Below are 22,911 nucleotides of genomic sequence, written 5' to 3' on the forward strand. Positions count from 1 at the left end.
TTCCTACGTTGTATCCCTATTACTGCATTTATTTCCTCAGGCCTGGACCGAGTACTCCGGACCTGGCTCTTTCTTGAAAATACAAATGACAAATTACAGTGCTTCTGTTCAAGGATATAAGGCCCAATTCATTCACTATGTTTCTTCATGGATGGAGGCTTCAGATACGTCTGAAATCATGGGCAAAATTATTTACTTTTTGACCATGTTTAGTGATATTTGAACAACGAATTTTAAACAAGCCAAGGTATTCCATTACCTTACAATGGATAAGTCCAAAAGATAACTGAAGACATGTTATGTCATCCAAAAGATACCTCAGCATTTGAAAAAACTCAAATACAACTTGAAAATATTGATATGTGTGTTTTCCTGTAATGATGGTACAGTTCTTATACCATCAGAAATGTATATGCTGGGTCTCTTTTCCCTGATAATTTAAAATAATGTATGAACCGATAAAGACTAGATTCTCATATTTTTGTACTTCGCTGGGCATTTTAGCTTTCTCTGCCCCCAACTCTCAACACAGCAACATGTTCTTGCAGGGAAAACATCAGGCAGGCAAGGACGAGCCATACGATCTGTGCTTGGTGACATGGTCAGCGCAGTTCTCAAAACCCAGTAAGCGACTGGGGAACCCCTTGCTGACCAGAAGCCTGACAGTGCCAAACTACAGACCATGTCTGCCATGCCTTGGTCTTTCCCTGCTATGTGTGGGAACAGCCAGAGCAGTGTTGGTGGTGTCTTTGTGGGTCTATTCTTTTTTTTCAAGTAACCTGCCCACTTCCTCCTCATGCCAATGTGTTATTTTTTTTAACTCTTTCAAATGTCTTGCCATATATGTTATGTCCCTTATGTTGCATGTGTAGAAGCCATGTCTGCACACTATAAAATGAAGTAGAAGTTTTGGTGACACTGGTTCTGGGTCCTGAACCATCCTGACTGGCTTCTCTGCAACAGTCTGGACCCATCCGGGCAACCCTCAGTCCTCCACTTGACTTCGGCCTTGCCTAAAGGACTGAAACTGTTTAACTGTGAAGCAGTAATAGTTTTCAGTTATTTTGGTCATCTTGGTGACAAAACCCTTTGCTGCGGAGTTGATCTGATGCATTGGCATAGTATTACCCTGGGAAGGAAGAAATTACCAGACGCGCCCCGTGGTGGCCAGGTCCCACCCGCAGCAGAGACAGGCCCGGGCCCCGCAGACCAGGGCGCCGCCGGCCCAGAATGAGTCCCTCCACCTCTTGTGTTTTCCTCCCAACCAACATCTCTTGCTCTGGGCCTTCTGTGGACTCATGTTATCTTTGGGGGGCATTTCATTAATAAGCCCTCAATGATCTCATATCTCTTTCAAGAAATAAGTAAATATTTTGTTTTGCTTAGTGGTCAGGAGTGGAGATTATTACTTGTTCGAAACGGATAGTGAAGAGGAGGAAGAGGAAGAATTAAAAAGGGAAGACGAGGAACCTCCGCGAAGGTCCGCGTTCCAGGTAATCACGGGGCTGGGGCGCCGGGCCGCGGGGCCTGGCCGGGTGAAGGGCTGTTCTCACCAGGCCCTGAGCGCAGGCCTCGACTGCATGGCCACACAGGCCACACAGGCCACAGCCCCTAGAAGCCTCTGATTGGCGTCTGGAGCCGTGTATTCCTCGCTAGGCTGTCACGTGCGCGCTCTCCGCGTTGTCAGAAAAAGATGTCTGACGCTATAAACAGAAAAATAGAACTCCCTTGGGTGAACTTTAGTTTTCTGTTGCAAGTATGAGGCGAAGAAGGACTTCTCTGGCGTTTCTTTGGACTGCTCGAGAGGACTTAGGTTTTGATATGTGAAATAGTTGATCGTGAAAATAAGATAACTTTCTTTGTTTTAAAACAAATGATCATTTAAATGTTACTCCAAATTTTGAAAATCAGTTTCACTTGTATTGCTAACCACTTGAGAATTTATTGACAGGATGAAAATATCTCACCCAGTTCTGATTTTTTCAGCCTTAACTGCCTTTTTTTTTTTTTCAGAACCTGTGGTGTCATTCTCAGTTCTGTATCTCACCAGCCTAGGACAGGGTATACAGTGAATGTCTAATTAATGCTGGTTGAAAATGAGAATTGCATATGGGATGAAGGCTTGATATATATTTCTTTTGCAAAGGAGCCACATACTAGGACTGTTATTTCCCATTTGTTATACTATGAGGCACACAGAATTATACCCATCAAGTCACATGATATGTCCATGAAAAGGCCATTGGCAGTTTTCTGGGTAGGTCTTCTCAAGCTGGCAGGTCATATCCACCCATCTTGCTAGTGAAATTGAAAAGCTGAATTAATCACGGAGACACCTTGCGCTGATGTTCTCTCCCTGGCGCCTCTGCTGCCTGTATTTGTTTCTTGATGACTGCGTCTATGACCGTGTCTGTGTGCGAGTATGCAGCTGGCTTGGCGAATACTAATGACTTGACTTCATTTTATTCTAATGAATTTTATTCTAACCATCACTCATCATGTTGTGAAGGAGAGAACATGATCATCCTCTGTATTTTTGTGGATTATATATGCAATGACTGACAATTTTATTTATTCCTACCCTACAAGCATAGCACATTTTATTCTAGCTTCAATGATTAGCATATTTTAACCTAGTTAATGTACAGACAAACTTATGCTGATGTCATATGTCAAATTATTGGTTTTTGGTTTTTTTCTACTAATTACTCTTGCTTTGTCCTTCTTTGTAGAGAGCTATTGGGAAGTTTGCATCAGCCATTTTAGCCTTGCCCAAGTCTGTCATTAAACTTCCCAAAACTATTCTTCAGTATTTAATCAGAGCTGCAAAGGTATTTGATGTTTTACTGATGTGTGTGGTGTGAGCCTTTGCTCCATAGAACTTTAGACAAGCAGACCCCTGTTGCCTTAAATCTGCATTTTCCCTGTTCTATAGATCATACAGTGAAGGAATTATAAAAATTTAGGTATTAGGCAAACTTTTCCAAAAAGAGTTTTGAAAGGCCAATTTTCTTATTGTTGACTCTCATTTTTCAGTTGACCAGAGCCTATCAAAACATAGAAAGAGAAAATGCAGACACATCTACTTTTTGTCTTTCTCATTGTTTTGCCTATGTCACATCCGATTTTGAAACGGTCACATCTGGTTGCATGCATCAGTTATGATGTATAAAAGGTATGATAATTTTTCTCAGGAAGCTGGTAAAATTATGAGTAAGCTAATAAAATACTCATTTTGCTTCATCTCCTATTTGGCTTCCTTTTGAGTCCCCATCTTCCTAAATTGGATCTCCTCTCCCCTGTGCTTTTCTGGATTGAGTCCGTCTCCTCAGGAGGCTGTGCCATGTAGACAGGCTGTCCGTCTCCTCACCCCACATCATCAGTGGTAGTAGGAATAAATGGAAAAAAACATTTGTTAATTAATGTACAACAGAAATTATCCATCTACCTATGCTGTAGTCACTTCATTACTGAAAATTACAGATAATGTATTATTCTTGTTCTTTATGGGAAGCTGTTTCTCCTGACTTAACCTGACATAGGCACTTAAACCCTTGGGTCTATAATTATGTTCAAATGGTAAGCAAATGATTTGGATAGTGAGGGAAACTACATTTTACCTGGGGATTTAAATTCTGGTTATTTAAATTCAGTAGGTACTGTGGCACCTGAAATTACATATTTCTCTCAGCTCCCAGGTGAAGCACAGTTTCTGGTCCACCTTGAGTAGCAGGCTTTCAATCTCTGGGTTTCTTCCATTTTTAAAATGCCAGGATTCTGATTTTTAGATTAGTATTCACTGTTGCCACTTCCCTAAGATTCTTTTTCCGTTCCCTTTTCCCTTTGATGACTATCAGATGAGTCTTTCCACTCATAGTTAGGCATTTATATGAAAGATTGCAATGTAATTATCCTCCATCTAACTTTAAGGAAAAAAAAAACTTCTTACAGCCAACATAAAGAAAGCCTACATAACACCTGATATCAAGGACAGTTTATGAAACATAGGTAATTTCAGTTAGAGATCTCCACTTCAATAAAGTTCTCTCCTATTTTAAAAATTAAATGCTTATTGCAGTAAGTTTTTAGTAAAATGAGTTCCATTTTCCCCTAATACATGTGATGACATTTAAGATACATCACTTAATATATAATCTAAGAAAATTGGGGATACATGCTAGTGGCAGTGACACTTTGGAAAGCTGAAGGTCATCTATGTACATTTTCATGTAGTTTTCTCCTTATGGTTAATGGTGCATGTGCCTAATTCCCCAGAGAAACCCATGGAATTGGGTAATAGTTACAGCTACATGTAAGAATTAAGAAGTTTTTGTAAGAAACTTCCATTTCTTGACTAAGAATTGGGATGTTTCTCTTCCTCCTTCATTATTAATTTTTTCCTGAAACAGTTGGACTGACCCTCTGTCAAATGTTGCTGGAACTATAAAATGTTCGTATTTCTAAGCATCAACATTAGGTTAATTCACCTACAAATAAAGACTTGTCATGTGATCCTGTCTTCCCACCTCATTTCCCCATATTCGCATTATCTAAATCCCATCTCAGTGAGAGAGCACTAATAGGCTTGACCTTTAGGGATCATATGAAGAGCCAGGAGCCCCCTTTCATAAAGCAAAATGCTAAGGCACTTACCCTTTTGACAATTCTATTCTAAACGCCCCCTTCTCTTTCTCCTTCTCACCCTTCCTCCTGGGGGTTTCATTTTTCTTCAGAGCAAAAGAATTCCTCTGACTTGTGCACCTAATACATAGACAAATCCTGAACTAGTTTTTATTTTCTATGTTTGGGATTCTTGAGTTATTTTAAAGCAATACTGTAGTCAACATTTTTTAAGGGAAATGTCACCATATGTTGCTCTTAAGCCTGAAATTTTCTTGTGCTTAGCAACTCAGAGTTTTTTAAAGAATTAATATTTTGCTGAAGCAAATTTGATTATTAATGTCCTAATCATCTAAGATATTCTTCATGAAATTCCCAATTAACATGCTGAGTAAATATCTTCCATCAGTTCCTTTATTTGATCTTTACCCCTCAAATTCCAGTTCATCTTCTCATTTTTCAACATGTCTTGACTTAAAATAAGGTGCATTTTTTGCTCCCTGGGGTTTATTATTCATAAATAATACAGATGTTACATGTGTGTTAATTGCCTTTAAGATACAGATGTCTCCCAGTGAGAAAAAGAAAAAATGCTCTTCCTTATTAACCTGTGACCTGTATATTTCCATCTAATGAAAAATTGAATCTGTCTTTATTTTTACTGATATGACAATGCCAGTAGCTTGCTTATACCATGTTTTTCAAAGATTTTGGAAATCTGAGAATAATATAGAATAAAATGGTTTACAAGCACCCCAACAAAGCATTCCTTTATCATCATAATGAAAAACCCAGCTTCTCTGAGACACAAGTGTATTTGTGGGTGCATGACAAGCATGCCTGCTTGGCTTCCAGATTATAAACGGCTAACTTTATATATCAAGGTTTTCTTTTTGTTCCTTCTGCATGACTTGGGACACTATTGGTGGGTGGGCTATTCAAAATTCCTCTATCATTTTCCCTGTTAAAATAAAAGAATGCAACTATTTTCAGCTCTTGAGTGAGAATGACAAAAGGCAACCAAAGGAACCACCGTTTTCCTTCTATACCCCTGTGGAATAATTCCTTAGCCTTAATACTACATTATTTTTCCTCTCCAAATATTAATCAATCTACAAAGTCCTTTCTCAAGTTGCTGGTCTTAGCTGTTAATCACAAGGGAGAATATCAAATGTGCAAAAGTGTTTCCCCAAAGTAAATGAGTAAAAGATGTTCTGTTTTTGACTCAAAGTTTATTTGTGACTGAAAAAATCTACTCTAATAATACTTAAGGAGGAATCCAGCTTATTCCAATTGTGTGTAATGCAAAAGAATCAGTAACTGTCACAAATGGTGGTGGTAGGTGGGGACTTGGGAGAAATGGTGGCTTTTATATACCCAAAGTATCTCATGATCATGACACCAAATGATGTATTTCCCAACGTTGTATGTCATGGTAATGGAAATAACACAGGTCAGCTCAGAACACTGAGGGGTATGGGAGGTTTAGGATGTGTTGGGAGAAAAACATATTTCCAAAAGTCAGGTAGCTTGATGTTGGTCCCTTTTCTTTTAACTGAAATTATTAAGAAGCCAAAAAATAATTGAACTTTCTCCCTTCAGTTTGTTTACCAAGCCTGGATTACTGACCCTAAAACAGCACTCCGACAGAGGCGCAAAGAGAAAAAGAGGTCTGCAAGAGAGGAACAGAAAAGGAGAAAAGGATCTGGGGAGGGTAAGTGCTGCGTGGGCACAGCAGGCTCCCTCCCACGCCCGTGTCTGGGCCCTAGAATTGAAAAGAGGAACAACAAAGGACAGACACTTCGCAGGAACAACATTCTTAAATTGCAAAGAGCGCAAAGAGTTTGACCTGTCTATAATTACTTGTGTCTGACACTTGGAATAAATACACATGAATTTAAGTGAGGATACATTTTATAAAATGAGAAGACAGAGACACTCAAAATAAACTCAAAGAGAATAAAAGAAAAAGGTTAATTTTTTTAGGTGGATGTTAAATCATAAACAAGAAACACAAGACCTGATCATTAAATAGTAAGCTGTTCTTGGGAAAATAATAAGATGTGTCTTTTGAAATTTTATCAAAAAAGAAAGGAAAAACATACTTAAACAGTACTCAAGAACCGAAAGTGGAACATAACTACTACTACTATATCCAACTTTATGATAGTACATTTGAAAACATACAATAGGAACACATTTCTAATGGGGAAAAACATCAAACTATAACAAAAACAAAGTAAAAGTGCAAGTGGGCACCCAGGAAAAATATTTTCAGTCTATATATCAGACTAAAAGAGTAGCCTGGATATATGAAAAACTCCTAAAAATCAGTAAAAGAAAATTCAACCCAATAGATGAAAGGGTACGAAAAACAAACAGATCAGGAAACAAAAATGGGTAAAGGAGCTCAGCTTCACTAGTAATATGTGAAACACAAACTAAATATTTTGACTGTTTCTTGTTTACCTATCAGATTGGCAAGAATCTAAACATTTGATAATATCACTGTTTAGAGCTATTGGAAGGTAGTATTTTTGTACACTCTGAGTGGTTAGGAAGTAGTGCATCCACTTAGAGCAGTGTGTCAATATCTATGAAAATTCTAAGTGCACTTATCCTTCTACAGATCAATCTCACTTCTCAATGTGTGACTTAACCTGCAGCAATATTTGCACATGTGTGCAAGGCTCATGTCTAAAAATATTCATCAAATATTATTTGTAAATAATAAACACTTGGGAACATCCTAAGTGCCCACATGAAGAAGACAAATCAAGTAAATTACGTTACCAATATATTATGCAATATTATTGAGTAGTTTAAAAGAGAGGGAGGTGTTACTTTGAACTGACTTGAAGAACAATTCCTGACATATTGTTAAATGAAACACAGGTTGCAGAATGGCACACACATTAGGAAACCATTTATGAAATGAGGAAACCAAAGTACCTCAAGACAGTATTTTGCATTTTAAATGGGTGCATAGAATAGTGTAAAATGCAAGAGAAAGATCAGGAAAAATACTTAGCAAATTAATGACAGTGGTTACTTCTGGGAGAGGGTGGAGAGACTGAGATTAAGGAACTATAGGCTATCTGTTCTGTTTTGGTTCTTTATGGAGGTATAGATGTGAAATTAAAAATGTATTCTAAAAAGAAAAGAAAAGGAAAATATAATTTCTAATGGAACACTAATTGCAAAACCTCTCTCCTTTTTTACCATTCTGCTCCCTGCTACCACCTGTAGCTTGTATTTTATTTTACTCTATTGGTTTAAAAAGACAAAAGTAAGCACATCTGATATAACAAGGCAATTGTAAAGACACAGATGTACAATCTGCCCTGAAAACACGTCCTCTCAGATGCCAGATCCTCATGGTATGTTGTGTTCACTTCCAGTCCTGCCCATGCCCATATGTATGTGCCACATTTCCTTTGTTTTTCAAAAATGGCTCATACTATATAAACTACTCTTGTATGTTCATTACTAGTGTATCATGAACATTTCTGCAATTAAATATTTGTAAAACTTCAGCATCCTTTTTTAATAGCTGCAGAATATTCTATAATATGGGTATGCATAATTTATTCAACTATTCCATCACTAATGGACATAAAGTTTGCTTCCAAATTTTTTCCAGAATGAATAATGCTATCATGGATTTCCTTGCACAGAAATTCATATATAGTTGTATGTGTGTTTATATATATATGTATTTAAACGCATAGCAAAAAGTCAGGAACAACATACACTTTCCACAAACTAGATTATCAAAAGTTGGATTTCTAAATTAAAGGGTGTGTCTATTTTTACTTTAATAAATATTTTCCCCCAAAGTGTATAGGAACGTACACTCCTTTGTGAAAGATCCAGGAGTATCCATTTCCCTGTAGCCTTGTCCCACAGGATAGTATTACTCCATTACTCTTGCTATTGTTTGTCTTTCTCAAGAATGACAAATGGCTTCTATTTCATTTCAATTTTCCTAACTAATGAGAATGCACATTTTTTATTTCATATTTCCTTGATACTTTGTAGTCCCAAATCCAAGGTGTAAGCCTTTTACCACTTTCCGCAATATCATTCTATTGGTTTGTTTGTCCTTATTAATTTAGAGAATATTTATATGTTGTGGATATTATCCTCTTTTCATGTGGTACAAATATTTATTTTCCAATCTGATGCTTATCTTCTAATTTAGTTTACAGTATATGTTGTCTACACAATTTTTAATTGTTTCTGATGTCAAATAGATTCAAATTTATTTTTGTAATTCTTAGGTTTCCATTTTGTTTAAGTCTTTCCCCCTAAATATTATGCAAATGTTTGCCTATACTTCCTCCTAATTTTATTTGTATTTTGAAATGTTTTATTTTTCTATGAAGTAGAGACCCAATTTCTTTTTGATGGACACAGTTATGCTATCCCTGTTGATTAAATGATCTCCATTTTTCTATTGAATTGGAATGCTAGTTTTGTCACTGTTAAGTTCCAATTTAGTCTTAGCTATTTCTGGACTCTGTATTCTGATCCACTGTCCTACTATCTAGTGCTGAGCCAATGTCATATATTTTTGAGTCCAGCAGCTATAGAGTTAGTTTTACTATTTAGTGTTTCAGACTCCACTTACTATGTCTTTTTCTTTTTTCAGACTTGTACTTGCTTTTCTCAGACATTTGTTTTTCTAAAATCACTTGACCAGTTCTAAAAATGTGTCCTTTAGTCATCTTGTTAATATCTTATTACTTTGTATCAGGAAGATTATTTCATGTGCAGATCACCACTGTTTACCTACGAATCAAAGACAGCAATAATTCAAAGATAATGGGACTTAAATAAATGCTATTTATTCCTTTAACAAATATTTGCTCAGCACTTTCTTTGTATAGGGAATCATCTCTTTTTAGGTCACTCCTGCACAGATGAAGCACATAAATGCTGCCTGTCCAAAGTGGCAGGTGCTGTTGTAAATGCTTCCTGTGCAATAACTCACCTGATGTTCAGAACAGCCCATTTTATTCTCCCTGCCCTACAGATGATGAAATGAGGTCCATGAAGGAATTTGCCTAAGGTCACACAGCCATCCAAGGAGTGGTGGGTCTGGAATTCATAGCAGGCATCTTGTCTCTAGACCCTTCTAACTTACAAGCAGGGAACACAAGTATAGGGGAAAAAATCCCTAATAATGTAGAAACTGCAGAGGGCCATCTAAAATACAAGCAATAGCTAAAATAGCATGGGACCAAAGGGACAAAAGATGACTTATAGCCAAGAGTCATAGAGCCAAGGGCTGGCAATACTTTATGAAAAAGGTAGTGTTTGAATAGAGCCTGACACGCAAATAGAAGAAAGCAAAACCACGTATGAGAAATAAAGAGCAGGTTAGCTTAGTTGGTGAGGATGAGATACGATGCAGTGTGGTGGAAAACACGTTTGGGAAGGTTCACTGGAGTCAGATCATGAATGGTCTTAGATCAGGTAAAATACAAAGCCCAGTTAAAGTTGAATGTTTTTGACAAGCAACAAGCAATTTTTTAGCTTAAGTATGACGTGTGCATATTGCATGGGACTCACACCGAAAAAGTTATTTGTTGTCATTTTTAAGTTCAAACTTACCTGAATGTCCTGTGAGTTTTCATTTGCTATATCTGAGAACCTTAACCTTCAATAAGAGGCTAAGAAATAAAATGAAATCCTGTGATGTCATTTTAGGGGTTGACACACTAAAACACATAACATTACCCCAAGGTAATAAAATTTTAAATTTCATCCTTTATATCAGGAGTTGGCACACCTTTTCTGCATAGGGTCAAATAGGAAATATTTTAAGTTTTTCAGGTCATAAGCCTCTGTTGCAGCAACCCTGCCACTGTAGGGTGAAAGTAGCCACAGACACGATGTGAGCCAGTGGGTGTGTCTCTGTCCCATTAAACTTTGCATTTTGTACAATTTTCACATGCACTAAATATTATTCTTTTTAAGAATGTTTTCAACTATTAAAAATACAAAAACCATTCTGAACTCACAAGCCATTTAACCATAGGAACTATTTGGTAAGATTTAGCCAGCAGATTATAGTTTACCCATCCTTGATGTACATGGTTCTTATTCTGGAGTGAAGTAAAGAGAATCCGAAAGCTAATAATTCTTACAGCTTTTCCCCAGGAACTCTTAAACTAGGCAGGATGTCCTAGATTTAATTACAGAATCCCTTTTGATCTGGGAGAGTAATGTTGGCATTTCATTTACCCTACAAGGATCTAACTCGCGTTTCCTGAACACACTTGGCAGGTCCTGTGGAGTGGGAAAGCCAAGACAACCAACCAGTCAAAAAGAAGTCTGACGGACCAGGTAACAAAATAAAGGCAAATACAAGCTGTGGGGAATCTGAAAGTGTTACTTGCCCAGATGGTATGTCATGTAAGGCTGCCTAAAAATAATTCATTGAATTCTGTTTGTGGACTAAGACTAAATAATCAGTGTCCAGTTGAAAGCTTATCTCTAGTGAAGTTGCAGGGTGACTCCTAAAAGTAGATTTGACCTTATACTGTTTTATTAAATGTAGGAGTAGACTTGGTTTGTAGATTCTTTTTACCAAATACCTATCAAAGGGGGTTTCAGGGAGCAGATGATAAATGTCTCATGGAAGCCACCAGAACAGAGGCACAAAAAAAATTGGCATTTAATTTTAAAGAACATAGAAATGAATTAAATGAGAATTACATCTGGGAAATTGAGAAAATGAGAAGTATTCTAGAAGCTTGGACCAACCTGCTCATCTAATGAGGGGAAACCAAACCCCGGTGAGTTGGCTCAAGATTCCACAGCTACTAAGTGACAGAGTCAGAGACAGAATCCGTGGCTACTAACGCCTACCCCAGTCATGGTGCCATTTGGGCTTCACACAGCATGCGACTGGGAGGAAGATATTTCCATGAAGGAAAAAGGGGGAAAAAAGGAAAACAAATCAAAGGAACTCAAATGCCCCTCTAGTTCCTAACATGCTGCTTGCTCTGCCTCGTGGGGTCAGAACCCCTGTGCACACTATTTAACAGCAGGCAAGGTTTAGAGGCTCTTACTCTGGACACAAATACTTCCCAGAATGCCATCTGCTGGCACAAAATGAGACTTGCCAAAGGTTATCTAACACCCTCTGTGGCACAATATTAAACCTGGCCTCTGTTTCCAGGTAATTTGACTCTCATGTATGTGGAGATTTCACATCTTCTTTGCCAGGCACTTTGCTGAGACTTTTGGACATACTAACTTTTAACTCCCTCAAAAAGCCTCTTCCCCATGTGACAAGTGAGAAACTGAGACAGAGAAAGATTGGCTAACTTTTCCAAGTCTCTCCATCACCAAGGGGTAGAGCTGGGATTTGAACCCAAGGAGTCTGAATCCAGAGTCCATGCTCTTAATCACTATGCCCTACTGCTTCTACAGCTAAAAAAGACATAGAAATAAAAATCAGAATTTTACATGTTAGTTTGCAGTCACCCAGGTTAATAAAGTGCATGTTATTCATGCCTCCAACACAGCAATTCTAGTTTTACTGTCAGGACCACCATTAGCAAAACTGTGACATAATTATGTTTCTCTTCACCACTTAAAGACAATAATTGTGGATATGAGGGAAAAAAAGAAGTTGTCAAAAATGTAAGATGCTGCTAAAATTTATTTATAGGTGTTAAGTCCACATCCTTGAGCCTCCAGGGTTCAAACTTTCCTGTTATATCCAAACTAAACCACTACAGGGTCCATCCAAACAACTGTGGGAGAGACACACCTTGCTCAAGATTAGATCCAGACCAGAGGGGGAGGGTAGGAAGAGCAGTGGAGGTGTTCCCGGCCCCATCTGGCTCAGAATGGCTCCTCTGTGGGGTCCACAGCACCCACTCCACTGAGCTTCATGGAGCAGCTGTTGCCGTCAGGGCCTCTGCGCAACAAAGGATGCACTTGCTCCCGTATTTCCTAAAGTGCACTTCATGCAAGACTGTTAAGTGCGACACAATTTGGCAGAGGTGCTGGGGGTAGCGGGACGGTGACAGCACAGGCAGGAAACAACTTCTCAGGGAAAGGTGTGACTGCAGTTGCAACCTCAGCCTGCCTCTCACTGCAGATGTCTACAAGAGCCTGGCTTGGCTGCCAGGAGGCCTTTTCATTAGATCATCCCCCACGTCCTTTCCCATATCCCCAACTTTCTTTCCCAGGTGCAAGCTGGCAGCTCCAAGACTCCTGGTACCTCAGTGGCTAGACCCGTTTCCTTCCTCTCAGACTCCACCCTGCTCATCGGGACTCTGCCCGGAGGCCACACCATTCACAGCCTTACTTCCTTTTGACCATTTTCCTTTTGGACAGGAAAACCTGGGAGAAATTCTGCCTTCCTTCTAGGCCACCCAATTCACAAATGACTTTCTTTTTTCCATTATAAAATCAAACTACAAATCAAACTGAGGTCTTTATCGGAGAGGGGGAGGATTGATGGACAGCAGGGGTGAGTCATTCGGTGGTCATACCTGATTAGAAGTCAGGAAACTATAGGACCCTGGGTCAAATCCTGCCTGCCACGTGTTTTTATATGGCTTGTTAGCTAAGGATGATTTTTGTATTTTCTCATGGGTGAAAAAAGTCAGAAGAAGAGTATTTCATGACATATGAAAATTACAAAATTCAAATTCCAGCATCCATAAATAAAGTTTTATTGGAAATCCACCCATGCCCATCATAGACAATTCATTCAGAAAAGATGAGTAGTTGCAATAGAGACAGTATGGAGTACAAAGCTGGAAATATTTGCCACAGGCCCTGTCGAGAAAATGTTTGTTGACCCTGCACAAGATCATAAAGGCTTATGCCCTTTTCTACATTTTCTTCATTAGTGATTTTAAGCCTCAATTTCAAACTATGATCTTTAATCATAAATTCAGTAAGATTTTATTGTGACACTTGAATCTGGTTTCTTTTTTTTTTTGGTGGGAATGGTCAGGGATACAGTTGTTTTTCTTATTTGTAGTTTGTTTTTAATAAACAGTGAGGCAATAAGAATGAGGAGGGAGATGTCTAGGCTGGCATGTGCATACAGTGAGACAACGAATTTGACCGGATCTGTACTGTTGGAACTCAACCAGGAGTTGGGAGGGGTGCAAGTTGTAGCACTCCAAAATCTCATGACTATAGACTATCTATGGTTAAAAGAACATATGGGATGTGAACAGATCCCAGAAATGGGCTGCTTTAATTTGTCTGATGGTTCAAGTACAGTTGGACAATATCCATCATATCATAGATAAATTTTCACAAATGCCTAGGGTGCCTAAATGGTTTTCTTGGCTTCACTGGAGATGGCTGGTAATTATAGATTTGCTTTGTTTATGTCACCATATTCCTATTATGTTAATATGTGTGTGCAAATTAGTTAGTAGTTTAAAACCTATACATACTTAAGGTACTATACAAGAAGATATGTCAAAGAAATAATCAATCCTCCCAAGTTTCCTTCATATGCTACATCTATAGCTTTTCTTCTTCCTTCCTAATTACAACCCTTAAATAGAATTCGTGCCTCATATCGAATTTACCGAGTATTATAATTCCTCCAGGTGGTAAAGATACCTCGAGACAAGTGCTGGGCACAGAAGCCACAGGGCATAAATCTGCAAAGAAGTAAAAAGTTAACCTTTGCAAACAATATGGCTTCTCTCTCACTTACCAACTTTACATTTCCCTGTATGGCCCCGGAAGATGACTGGTTAGCCAGAGACGGGTAAGATTCCTCAAGGGAGGAACAACCTAAGACAGGCACAGTCGCAGGGGGGCCATCAGGTGAGAATTTGGGGATCAACAGAGGTCAGGCTCAGAACCTCACCCCCCCTGCTTTGAGAGAAATCTTCTGCATCCGTGGATGTCTTGCTGCCCTTGTCTAGCCTGGATTAATACTTAGTCCATAGGCACACACCTGATCATCTGATCATCTACATTTGCCCTCTTACAGCACTAAACTATGTTTTCTACCTTTATCTTGCATCTACCTACCACTTCAGCATTTTATTAAAAATAAAAATAATAATAATAATAGGAGAAATGTGGGATCAACATATAAATCAAGTACAAAAATCAAATGAATATTCATATTTGACCTGATTGTTTATAGGTCATATTGCATGATCAAAACCGAAAGTTTCTGTGATGACTGCCCTTGTACTGTTCACCATGTAAGAATTTATTCACTATGTAAGAATTCGTTCACCATGTAAGAACTTGTTCGTTATGCTTCAGAAGATTGGAGACTGACGAGAATTAGGCTTGAGATGGATTAATGATTGTACATTGAGCGCTGACCCCCCTATACTGAATTTTATTGTTGTTAACAACCATTTGATCAATAAATATGAGAGATGCCCTCTCAAAAAAAAAAAAAAAAAAAACAGTGAGGCAAGTCTTAATTCATTGTCATGTTCACTAAGTTTTCATTTTATTGAAGTCCATGTTTGAAATAGTTGATAAACTAAATTTTTGGAAGGCCAAATCTTTAAAAAATTATACATTGATCAAAACTCAGTGGCATGTTTTGGAGGGTTCCTCCGATGAGAAACCATTGGCTTGCATGAAGGAATGAGGACGGCAGACGGTGAATATGCAGTCGTCCCTCTTTTGTTTTGATTCTGAGCTAAAATAAGTTAGGTCGCAGCGATGGCACCTCCTCAAACCTTACCAGTGACGAGGGGTCTCACGTGAATTCTCCGAGGGCATGGAGAGGCATGTGCGCTGCATGAGACAATGTTGTGGACACAGTGATGATCCGGGCTGGGCGGAGTGCGCTGCGCAGCCTTCCTGGGCTCCCCGAGGCAACGCCGACAAGCCCCTCAGGATCTCATGGCTTCTGTTGGCTTGGAGAGGACCAGCCCCATGTACAGAACTTTCTAGTTGGCACAACTCAACGCAAATGCATAAGAAACGATTAATACAACTCAGTAGCATATATAATCAGTTATATCTAATGAGTTCTTGATGAAATAGTTTTACAGTGACTTAACTGAAATGCGACCACAATGGGAGGCACCTAAAGACTTACTGAATCAACAAATCTGTTCCCCACAAAATTATTGCTTAAGTAAAGAAGAAACTTACAGAACAAGCTTAAGGGCCTGGGTACCTGGAGAGATACAGACTTTTTCTATCCCTGTGTCAGTAACAGAAATGCCTTTGAATGCCATCTCTTTTAATCATACTGTTATCTGTATTATGGGCCTATTCAGACTGATGTTTTGACCAAGGTTAAAAATTCTGTCCCAGTTTGGTTTTGATGCCACCACTGCATGTGGAGACAGACCCACTGACAGCTTCTCATACTGCACTCCTCCAGTTATTAGAACAATGGGCACGGTAGTAAAACTTTCTCATTCTCTCTCTACCCCAGCCTACACACATTTGTCAATCATGAATTTCCACCATCACGCTGAGGGTCAAGTGCCCCCCTCCGTGTTAGATACTCAGAGTCAAAACCAGGTCTGCCTTTGGTAAAACATCACTGTGCATATCGTTGTGCCTCACCAGCAAAATGGTTGATGGTACTTTCTTCCTTTGAAATCTTGTTGCTTTTCTTCCTCCTAGATAACATCATCAAGAGGATATTTAATATTTTGAAATTTACCTGGGTCCTGTTTCTGGCAACAGTGGATAGTTTCACAACTTGGCTTAACTCCATTTCAAGGGAGCATATTGATATATCTACAGTTCTGAGAATTGAAAGATGCATGCTGACTAGAGAAATTAAAAAGGTAACACTGTTTGTAGAACTCTTTTTGCTTCTTCTCACATTAGAAAAAATTTTAAAGTCAATATCCAGAACTCCAAATAGGATAAGAGAGAATCCATTCTTTCCTGGCAGTCTTTGCATAAACCCCTTTGTTTTTCTGTATATTTAAATCTCTTCCGTGCTCAGAACTAAAATAATCAGACCCTGTGGATATGCACACACAGTCCTGGGATAATGGCCAGTTCATTCATCTGCCCCTCCCCAGATCAAATTTGCAGGTGCACAGCCTTTACCATGCCCTGTAAAAGATTATGTTGTTTAGTCTAGGAAGTTTGATTTGAAACTCCTCATAAGAAAAATTAGGATATATGCAGAGCAACAAAATACAGTCATATGTGGTTTATAGAGTATATTTAAAAATAATAGTTCATTTCTGGAAAAGTTACCATACCTTAGCAAAAATGTCTACATATAAGAAGGGATTTCTTTTTTTAATATTTTAATTTCATTTTTATTGAGAAGTAATAGACATACATTAGTTGCAGGTGACATAGTGATTTGATGTTTATACATATTATAAAATGACCACCACAGTAAGTCTAGTTTAACATCTATCACCATATAATAATCACAAATTCTTTCTTGTGATATAAATTTTTGAGATCTACTCTCTTAGCAACTTTCAAATATATAATACAGTATTATTAACCATGCTGTACATTACATCCTCAGACTTATTTATTTTGTAACTTCTGACCATTTTCACCCATAGACAAGAAGGGATTTCTTGTTTAACATTACCCAGTAATATTGGGTACCGTTAATTTAAGAAGTTAACGTTAATCCCCAACTTGAATAGCTTTGTTTCAATCCTTACTCAAGGTGCATGATGGCCGACCGTTATCAGTATTAAGAAACGCCAGGTGGTAAGACCTAATGTCCTCTCTCCACAGGGCAATGTTCCTACTCGGGAGAGCATCCACATGTACTATCAGAACCACATCATGAGTCTTTCCAGAGAGTCAGGACTGGACACAATCGACGAGCGTCCTGGTGCCGCTTCAGGTGCACAACCAGCCGACAGGATGGATAGCTTAGATTCACATGACAGTATCTCCAGGTATTTCACCTTCTAAACACTGGGTTTGCTTTTGACAGAGGTTAAAGAGGTTGACTTTATCAATATGAAGAATGAATGCATGAAGTAAAAGTTAATGAAAACCTCCATTGATCCCCACAATGTTCAGGTTCTCTGCATGTGTACAACTAAGCAAAAGGAATGTTGTCCTCCCCTAGACTGAGCCAGATCAAATCGGGTATCAATAATAAACTGTTATAAATACCTGCATGATGCACAGGGACAGGGTGTAGATTTCCAAGCTGGAGACAAGTAAGAATGAGCCTTCCTGTTCACACAATTGCTGTACATGTCAAGGGCTCCGTCTTTAAATCCTTTTCAGAATGCTGCTCCACAAGTACCTTCTATTCTAGACTCTTCTACCATCTGCTGCTATCTTTGATTTTTTTCCTTTCCTTTGTCATGATTCATGACAAAATTCTAGAAGTGACTCTGTCAGCTTCCATCTTCCCTGAGTTGTGCAGTCACCTGCATTGTTTCACAACTGCAACCCTGCCTTGGTCATTCGCCATGGGCCAGCACCACACACTGCACATGGATCACCTCCATTAAGCTTTATAAAACCCTACAAGGTGCATGCTGTTATCTTCCCCATTTTACAGAAGACAAAGTTCAGTTACAGAGAGGTTAAGTAATTTTTAAAAAGTCACACAGCTAGGAAGTATAGAAAAGCAGACCCAGGATCCAAAACCACATAGTTTAGCCCAGAGCCCAGTTTCTCAACCACCATGGCATGCTGCCTGTCTGCCTCTTCCTGCACTCCAGGCCAGCTTTGAGAATTGACCAGTCTTTCTTACTGCCTATCCCAGAAAAGCCTTGAAATTCTTTGCCCCTCAGTGTTTGGGATAGCCACTGTCTATTGTTCAGAGCTAGCTTCTGAGTTAAAGCAGAAGTCCTGTCTTAGGAGAAAAATGACATAGGGAGAAACTGAGATGATTTAAACCATACCAAATTCAGTATAGATAACTTGAAGTTGAAATTGCACCCTGAACAGGTAGAGATGGGTAAAATTCTGTTTTACCTAGAAGAGTTATTTTTAGCTATTCCTGAATTGCTGTATTGGAGCTTCTCCAACTGTGCCTGTTCTTTGGCTGCCCAATGACTACTGATGCAGATCTATAGTTATCGTAATGGGATGGTAGTCACTGTATAGAAAGTTTTTAGTAAGAGCTCGAGTTTTAAAATAGAATGTATGCTAAAACCTCACTTTTTAAATACCTGTGTATTCATGCATATATTAATCTAAATGTGACTTTTGTACAGGTAAAATTCTGCATACATATATCCCTTCCTGTCCCCCCCAAAATAGGTATTGTTTTTTAAAGTCCTTTGAGAGATAATAAGAGACATTGTATTTTTCCTTTAATTTGGGAATAATCTTTGCTCATTTGTAAGTTGCAAAGAAATGTATATTTGAACTATTATATAGTTTTGTGAACAGAAGAAACACAGGACAGAAACTTTTAAGAGTCTCAAGGTCAAAACATTTATTGGCTAATCGAGATCCTTTTAATACCTATAATAAAATAATTGTTCAAGATGCTTTTAATACCTATAATAAAATAACTGGTTATTAGGACAATGAGCAAGGTAGTAACACTTTCTCATTTTCTTTCTACCCCAGCCTACACACATTTCTCAATCATTAATTTTCCAAAATCATCAGTAATAAAAAGGTTGCAAAATAAAAATGTAGTATTATGTCTTTTGATTGGCAAGTGCCGATGGCACCTCTTTTTGTGAAGAGGCATCTTCCTGAAAGCATCCTACGATCGGCACTTTTGAAAGAGGAGTTTCAGACTCTTTTGGCAGACTCTGCTGGGACAAAAAGTCAATGATGTTCTTATTTTATTTTTTTGCAAACCATAATAACTGTCCTCTTTGGGAGCTATCAACTTTCCTAAATTTGCTCTTGTTACAATTCTTTACACTGAATCATTATTTCTAATCCATTTTCATGGTATAATTGAAATTATTAGTCCCATTCTACCCAGGCTCTTAGATATTCCATTATTCCATGATAGCTACTCCCTTAAGAACAAATGCAGACTGCATGGGTATGTGTCCGAAAGTGTCCACATGCGTGGGCAGGGAGGTAGGAGGAGGCGGGGTTTGTCTGAATATAGTGAATATTCAAGGCAATGTCTTAGTGCTGCTTCCTAGTTCCCGAGGTGAAGGAAGATGAATTGAGGAATCTATTATGTTTGGAAATCTACCCACTATATAACCTATTCCTGACCAAGCAACTGTTTTTCAAGACAGGGGAGAATGATAGGATGAGAAAAATGCTGAGATATTCTAGATGAGTATGTTTTCCAACACATTTTGCAAACCATGTGCAACTTCCCACTGCACTCAGCTTTGAACAGTGTTGCTCTGCATACATTGCATATGGGCAGGGTCTGCTGTAAACTATGTTTTCCTTAATTTAAATTCCAAAATAAAAGTCTTCAGGTAGCTCTAGTTGACTTAACTAAGTCATATTCAACTGGAATTATTTTCTCTCAGATAATGAAAAATACAACTATATACATGCATAGTATGTAATGTGATTATTGCATATTTGCATCTGTTCTTCAAAAAAGTACACTACCCATAATGTAATATATAATATTTTTTCATATGAATTTTTTTCCTCCCTTCTTGCCTTGTTTTCATAACACAGAGATTTTCCTGCTAATTGGATCCCTAAGCTTGGCAAATAAGAAAGGGGATAGATGGAATAAGATTTCTACATTAATTTGCAATGACACTAATAGTGGTTGACAAAATTATTTTCCTGAATCTCTTTTGAAATTTCATGAAGTTATATGCTATCTCTCAAGGGGAAAAAGTGCACATAAATTCAAAGTTTTTCTATAAACTTTTAAGAGTATTACAGGCTTCACAAATACATACACTAGCCTAGCTTGAGAATAGCTGCTTGAGAACCAAACTCTGAATCAAACCAATCAAAGGAAATACTTGAAAGTAAATTGAAAATAACTTGTCCATCAAATAAACATGCATGATTCCTACATCAATAACTTTTAGCTGCATAATAATTGACAATATATCTAATTTGGAAATTAACAAAATATTATAAATCACAACTTAAGATGGGTAATTGAAGGAGAAGAAGAAAGACTGGCTAATATAAAATCAAGTAACTGCCTTTAAATCTGACCCAAGATTACAAATATAAAACAGTCCCCATGATCAAAAGCCATGAAGTAAAAGAAATTTAAATCCATTGATTACTTTTTAACAGAGACTGTCAAAATATTCCCAAATTATTTAAGAGGTCAACCAATCAATAAATTTACTAGTAGAAAACCAGTACCTTTAAAAGCAGTTTCTAATGTACTTTTTAATTTTTATATTCAACCTAAAGAAAGGGGTGACACAGTAAGGTCCATTATATTGTTCGTTAAAGAGTTAGTAAAGTTGCCCTTTACTTAAAGGCTGAGCTGCACTTCTACTTTCTTTGCTTTGGGAAATTTTCAAGTCTCCAAACAATAATTTGTCTACACTAGAGCCCACAGAAAGCCATGCTGATGGCTGGAAAAGCACTAATCTTCCCTAGGAGGGATTCCAAGTGTGGAAGCTCATTCTCAGGCACCTGTATCATTGGACAGGGTCTAGCATCATCCCCCACTCGGGGCCACACATGCTCTCCTGTGAGGGGATCCAGCCTGGACGCAGCTGTCCCACGTGCCACCCTCCTCCTGTGGCATCCATGACTTCTATTTTTACCTTTGGTCATATAGTAGATGGGCTCAGAGCAGAAACCTAACAAGGGAACTGTGTTCCCTTCAACTTACTGGAATAGTCATTCAAATCCAGGTATAAAATGGCACTTTTTAAAAATTGATTGTTTTATGAAATCAGATATCCAAATAAATTATTTTAAATTGCTACAAGAAACATTAGCTGACACTCTAAGGAGTACTCCTGGGTATGAAGGTATTGTCACCTAAGAGGTTGCTATGTGCCCCTAGCGGAGCTCGATGTGTGGGCTGATCAGTCAGGGCCCTTTGAGTTTGTCATCTCAGCCTGTTATTGTAAAGTCACCTCTCCCCTTTGACTTTAAATCTGTCCTGGATTGGATGACAAATTGGGCACACTACATATAACCAAACTGTGTGGGATTGTATGGGTTCTGCAGGGGATGCAGATGGGACAGTAGAACTCAACTCTAGAGTTAAACAGTATAAACAGGACTGAGAGACCAGAATGATGGTTCCCGTGCAGAAACTCTGAGCACTGCTGTGGGAGGGGGGACGGGGGACCTTCCTGCCATCAAGCCCCTAAAAGACCTGAGGGTCGCACCTCTAAAAATATGAAATGAAACACACAAGTTCAAAGATCCAGTTCCCTCAGCTCATAAATGATGAAATTGAGATCTCAGAGAGGGAAGCTGATTTATCTGAAACCCAGCAGCCATTGAATATTAGTGTAGAGACTCAAGCCCAGTTCTTCCATGCTTGCCCAATGCGCTCTAGTTCATCTTGTTCTCATCACCTTGTTTTGTCTGGGGCATGATGACATCTAAAGGAGTTATAGCCTTCTTTAAAAAAAATCAATCTCTGTGTCCCTATTAGAGACCATCTGACTGCTCACATGCTCACCTTTCTCATTGCTTGGCTTCTGTCTTGGCCATGTATCTGTGGCATACAGCACAGGACTGCCCCAGAGAATTCGTGGGGTTGTGTAATTGCTCTTGGAACCTGAAAAGCCCTTTACCTGGTTCCATGAGTGAGTGACTCACATTCCCTCCTCACTGACCCAGAGATTGTTACATCCTGAAGAGTTTCCATTTCTGCCTCATAAGCATGGGCCAAAGGTATCCGGCCTTGCAGGCTGGGTGCCCAGCAGGCCCCCTGTGTGGTTACATGACGATGATATTCCATCAGGGAATCGGTCATCCTGTGTCACAAAGGCCTGGCCCTGGGTCTGCCAGGTTCTTAGTGCTCAGGTTGGGAGGTTCATATTGCAATAGCCTCCTTCATGTGCTCTCAAGGGGGTTGGCCCCTTTTTGGGGTTGAACTGTATATCTGAACTTAAATCATGCCTGTGCCATAACTCTATTTGCTTCCTCCCCTCATAGCATCACCTGGTAGCATCTCAGTCCTGAATTTGCCATCATTCACTCCCCAGTTGTTGCTCTGTTGAGTAACAGGACATGGGGGTTTTAGCGAATGGGTTCCCACCCTCATGACATCTTCCAAGACCTAAAGCATGATCCGGAAGAAAAATGCATTAGGCAAAATGAAAAGTTAACAGACAAAATGACCCTGCCATTGCTAGAATTCCTTTGTTATTTTCTTTGTACCATTTTATTTCATTTATTTTGATGTTGGTTTATATCCAGTTGTATATCAAACCAGCATCTCTTCTATGTGCAAGGCATCTA

At 38.7% G+C, this 22,911-nt stretch overlaps 1 protein-coding gene across 2 annotated transcripts in view; it reads left to right on the top strand.

Moving 5' to 3' along the window:
- PIEZO2 (piezo type mechanosensitive ion channel component 2) overlaps positions 1 to 22,911 on the top strand; it is a 480,163-nt gene that overhangs the window by 411,645 nt on the left and 45,607 nt on the right. The window contains exons 32-37 of one of the 2 annotated variants that reach the window (XM_037001110.2): positions 1,387 to 1,493; positions 2,733 to 2,831; positions 6,223 to 6,334; positions 10,915 to 10,974; positions 16,234 to 16,400; positions 17,332 to 17,498. In XM_037001110.2, the coding sequence (XP_036857005.1) occupies positions 1,387 to 1,493; positions 2,733 to 2,831; positions 6,223 to 6,334; positions 10,915 to 10,974; positions 16,234 to 16,400; positions 17,332 to 17,498 (712 nt within the window). The remainder of the gene's footprint in view (positions 1 to 1,386; positions 1,494 to 2,732; positions 2,832 to 6,222; positions 6,335 to 10,914; positions 10,975 to 16,233; positions 16,401 to 17,331; positions 17,499 to 22,911) is intronic. The other variant, XM_037001111.2, reaches the window with a different exon arrangement.

The sequence above is a fragment of the Manis javanica genome, chromosome 9 (genome assembly GCF_040802235.1).
Source record: "Manis javanica isolate MJ-LG chromosome 9, MJ_LKY, whole genome shotgun sequence".
Taxonomy (NCBI): Eukaryota; Metazoa; Chordata; class Mammalia; order Pholidota; family Manidae; genus Manis; species Manis javanica.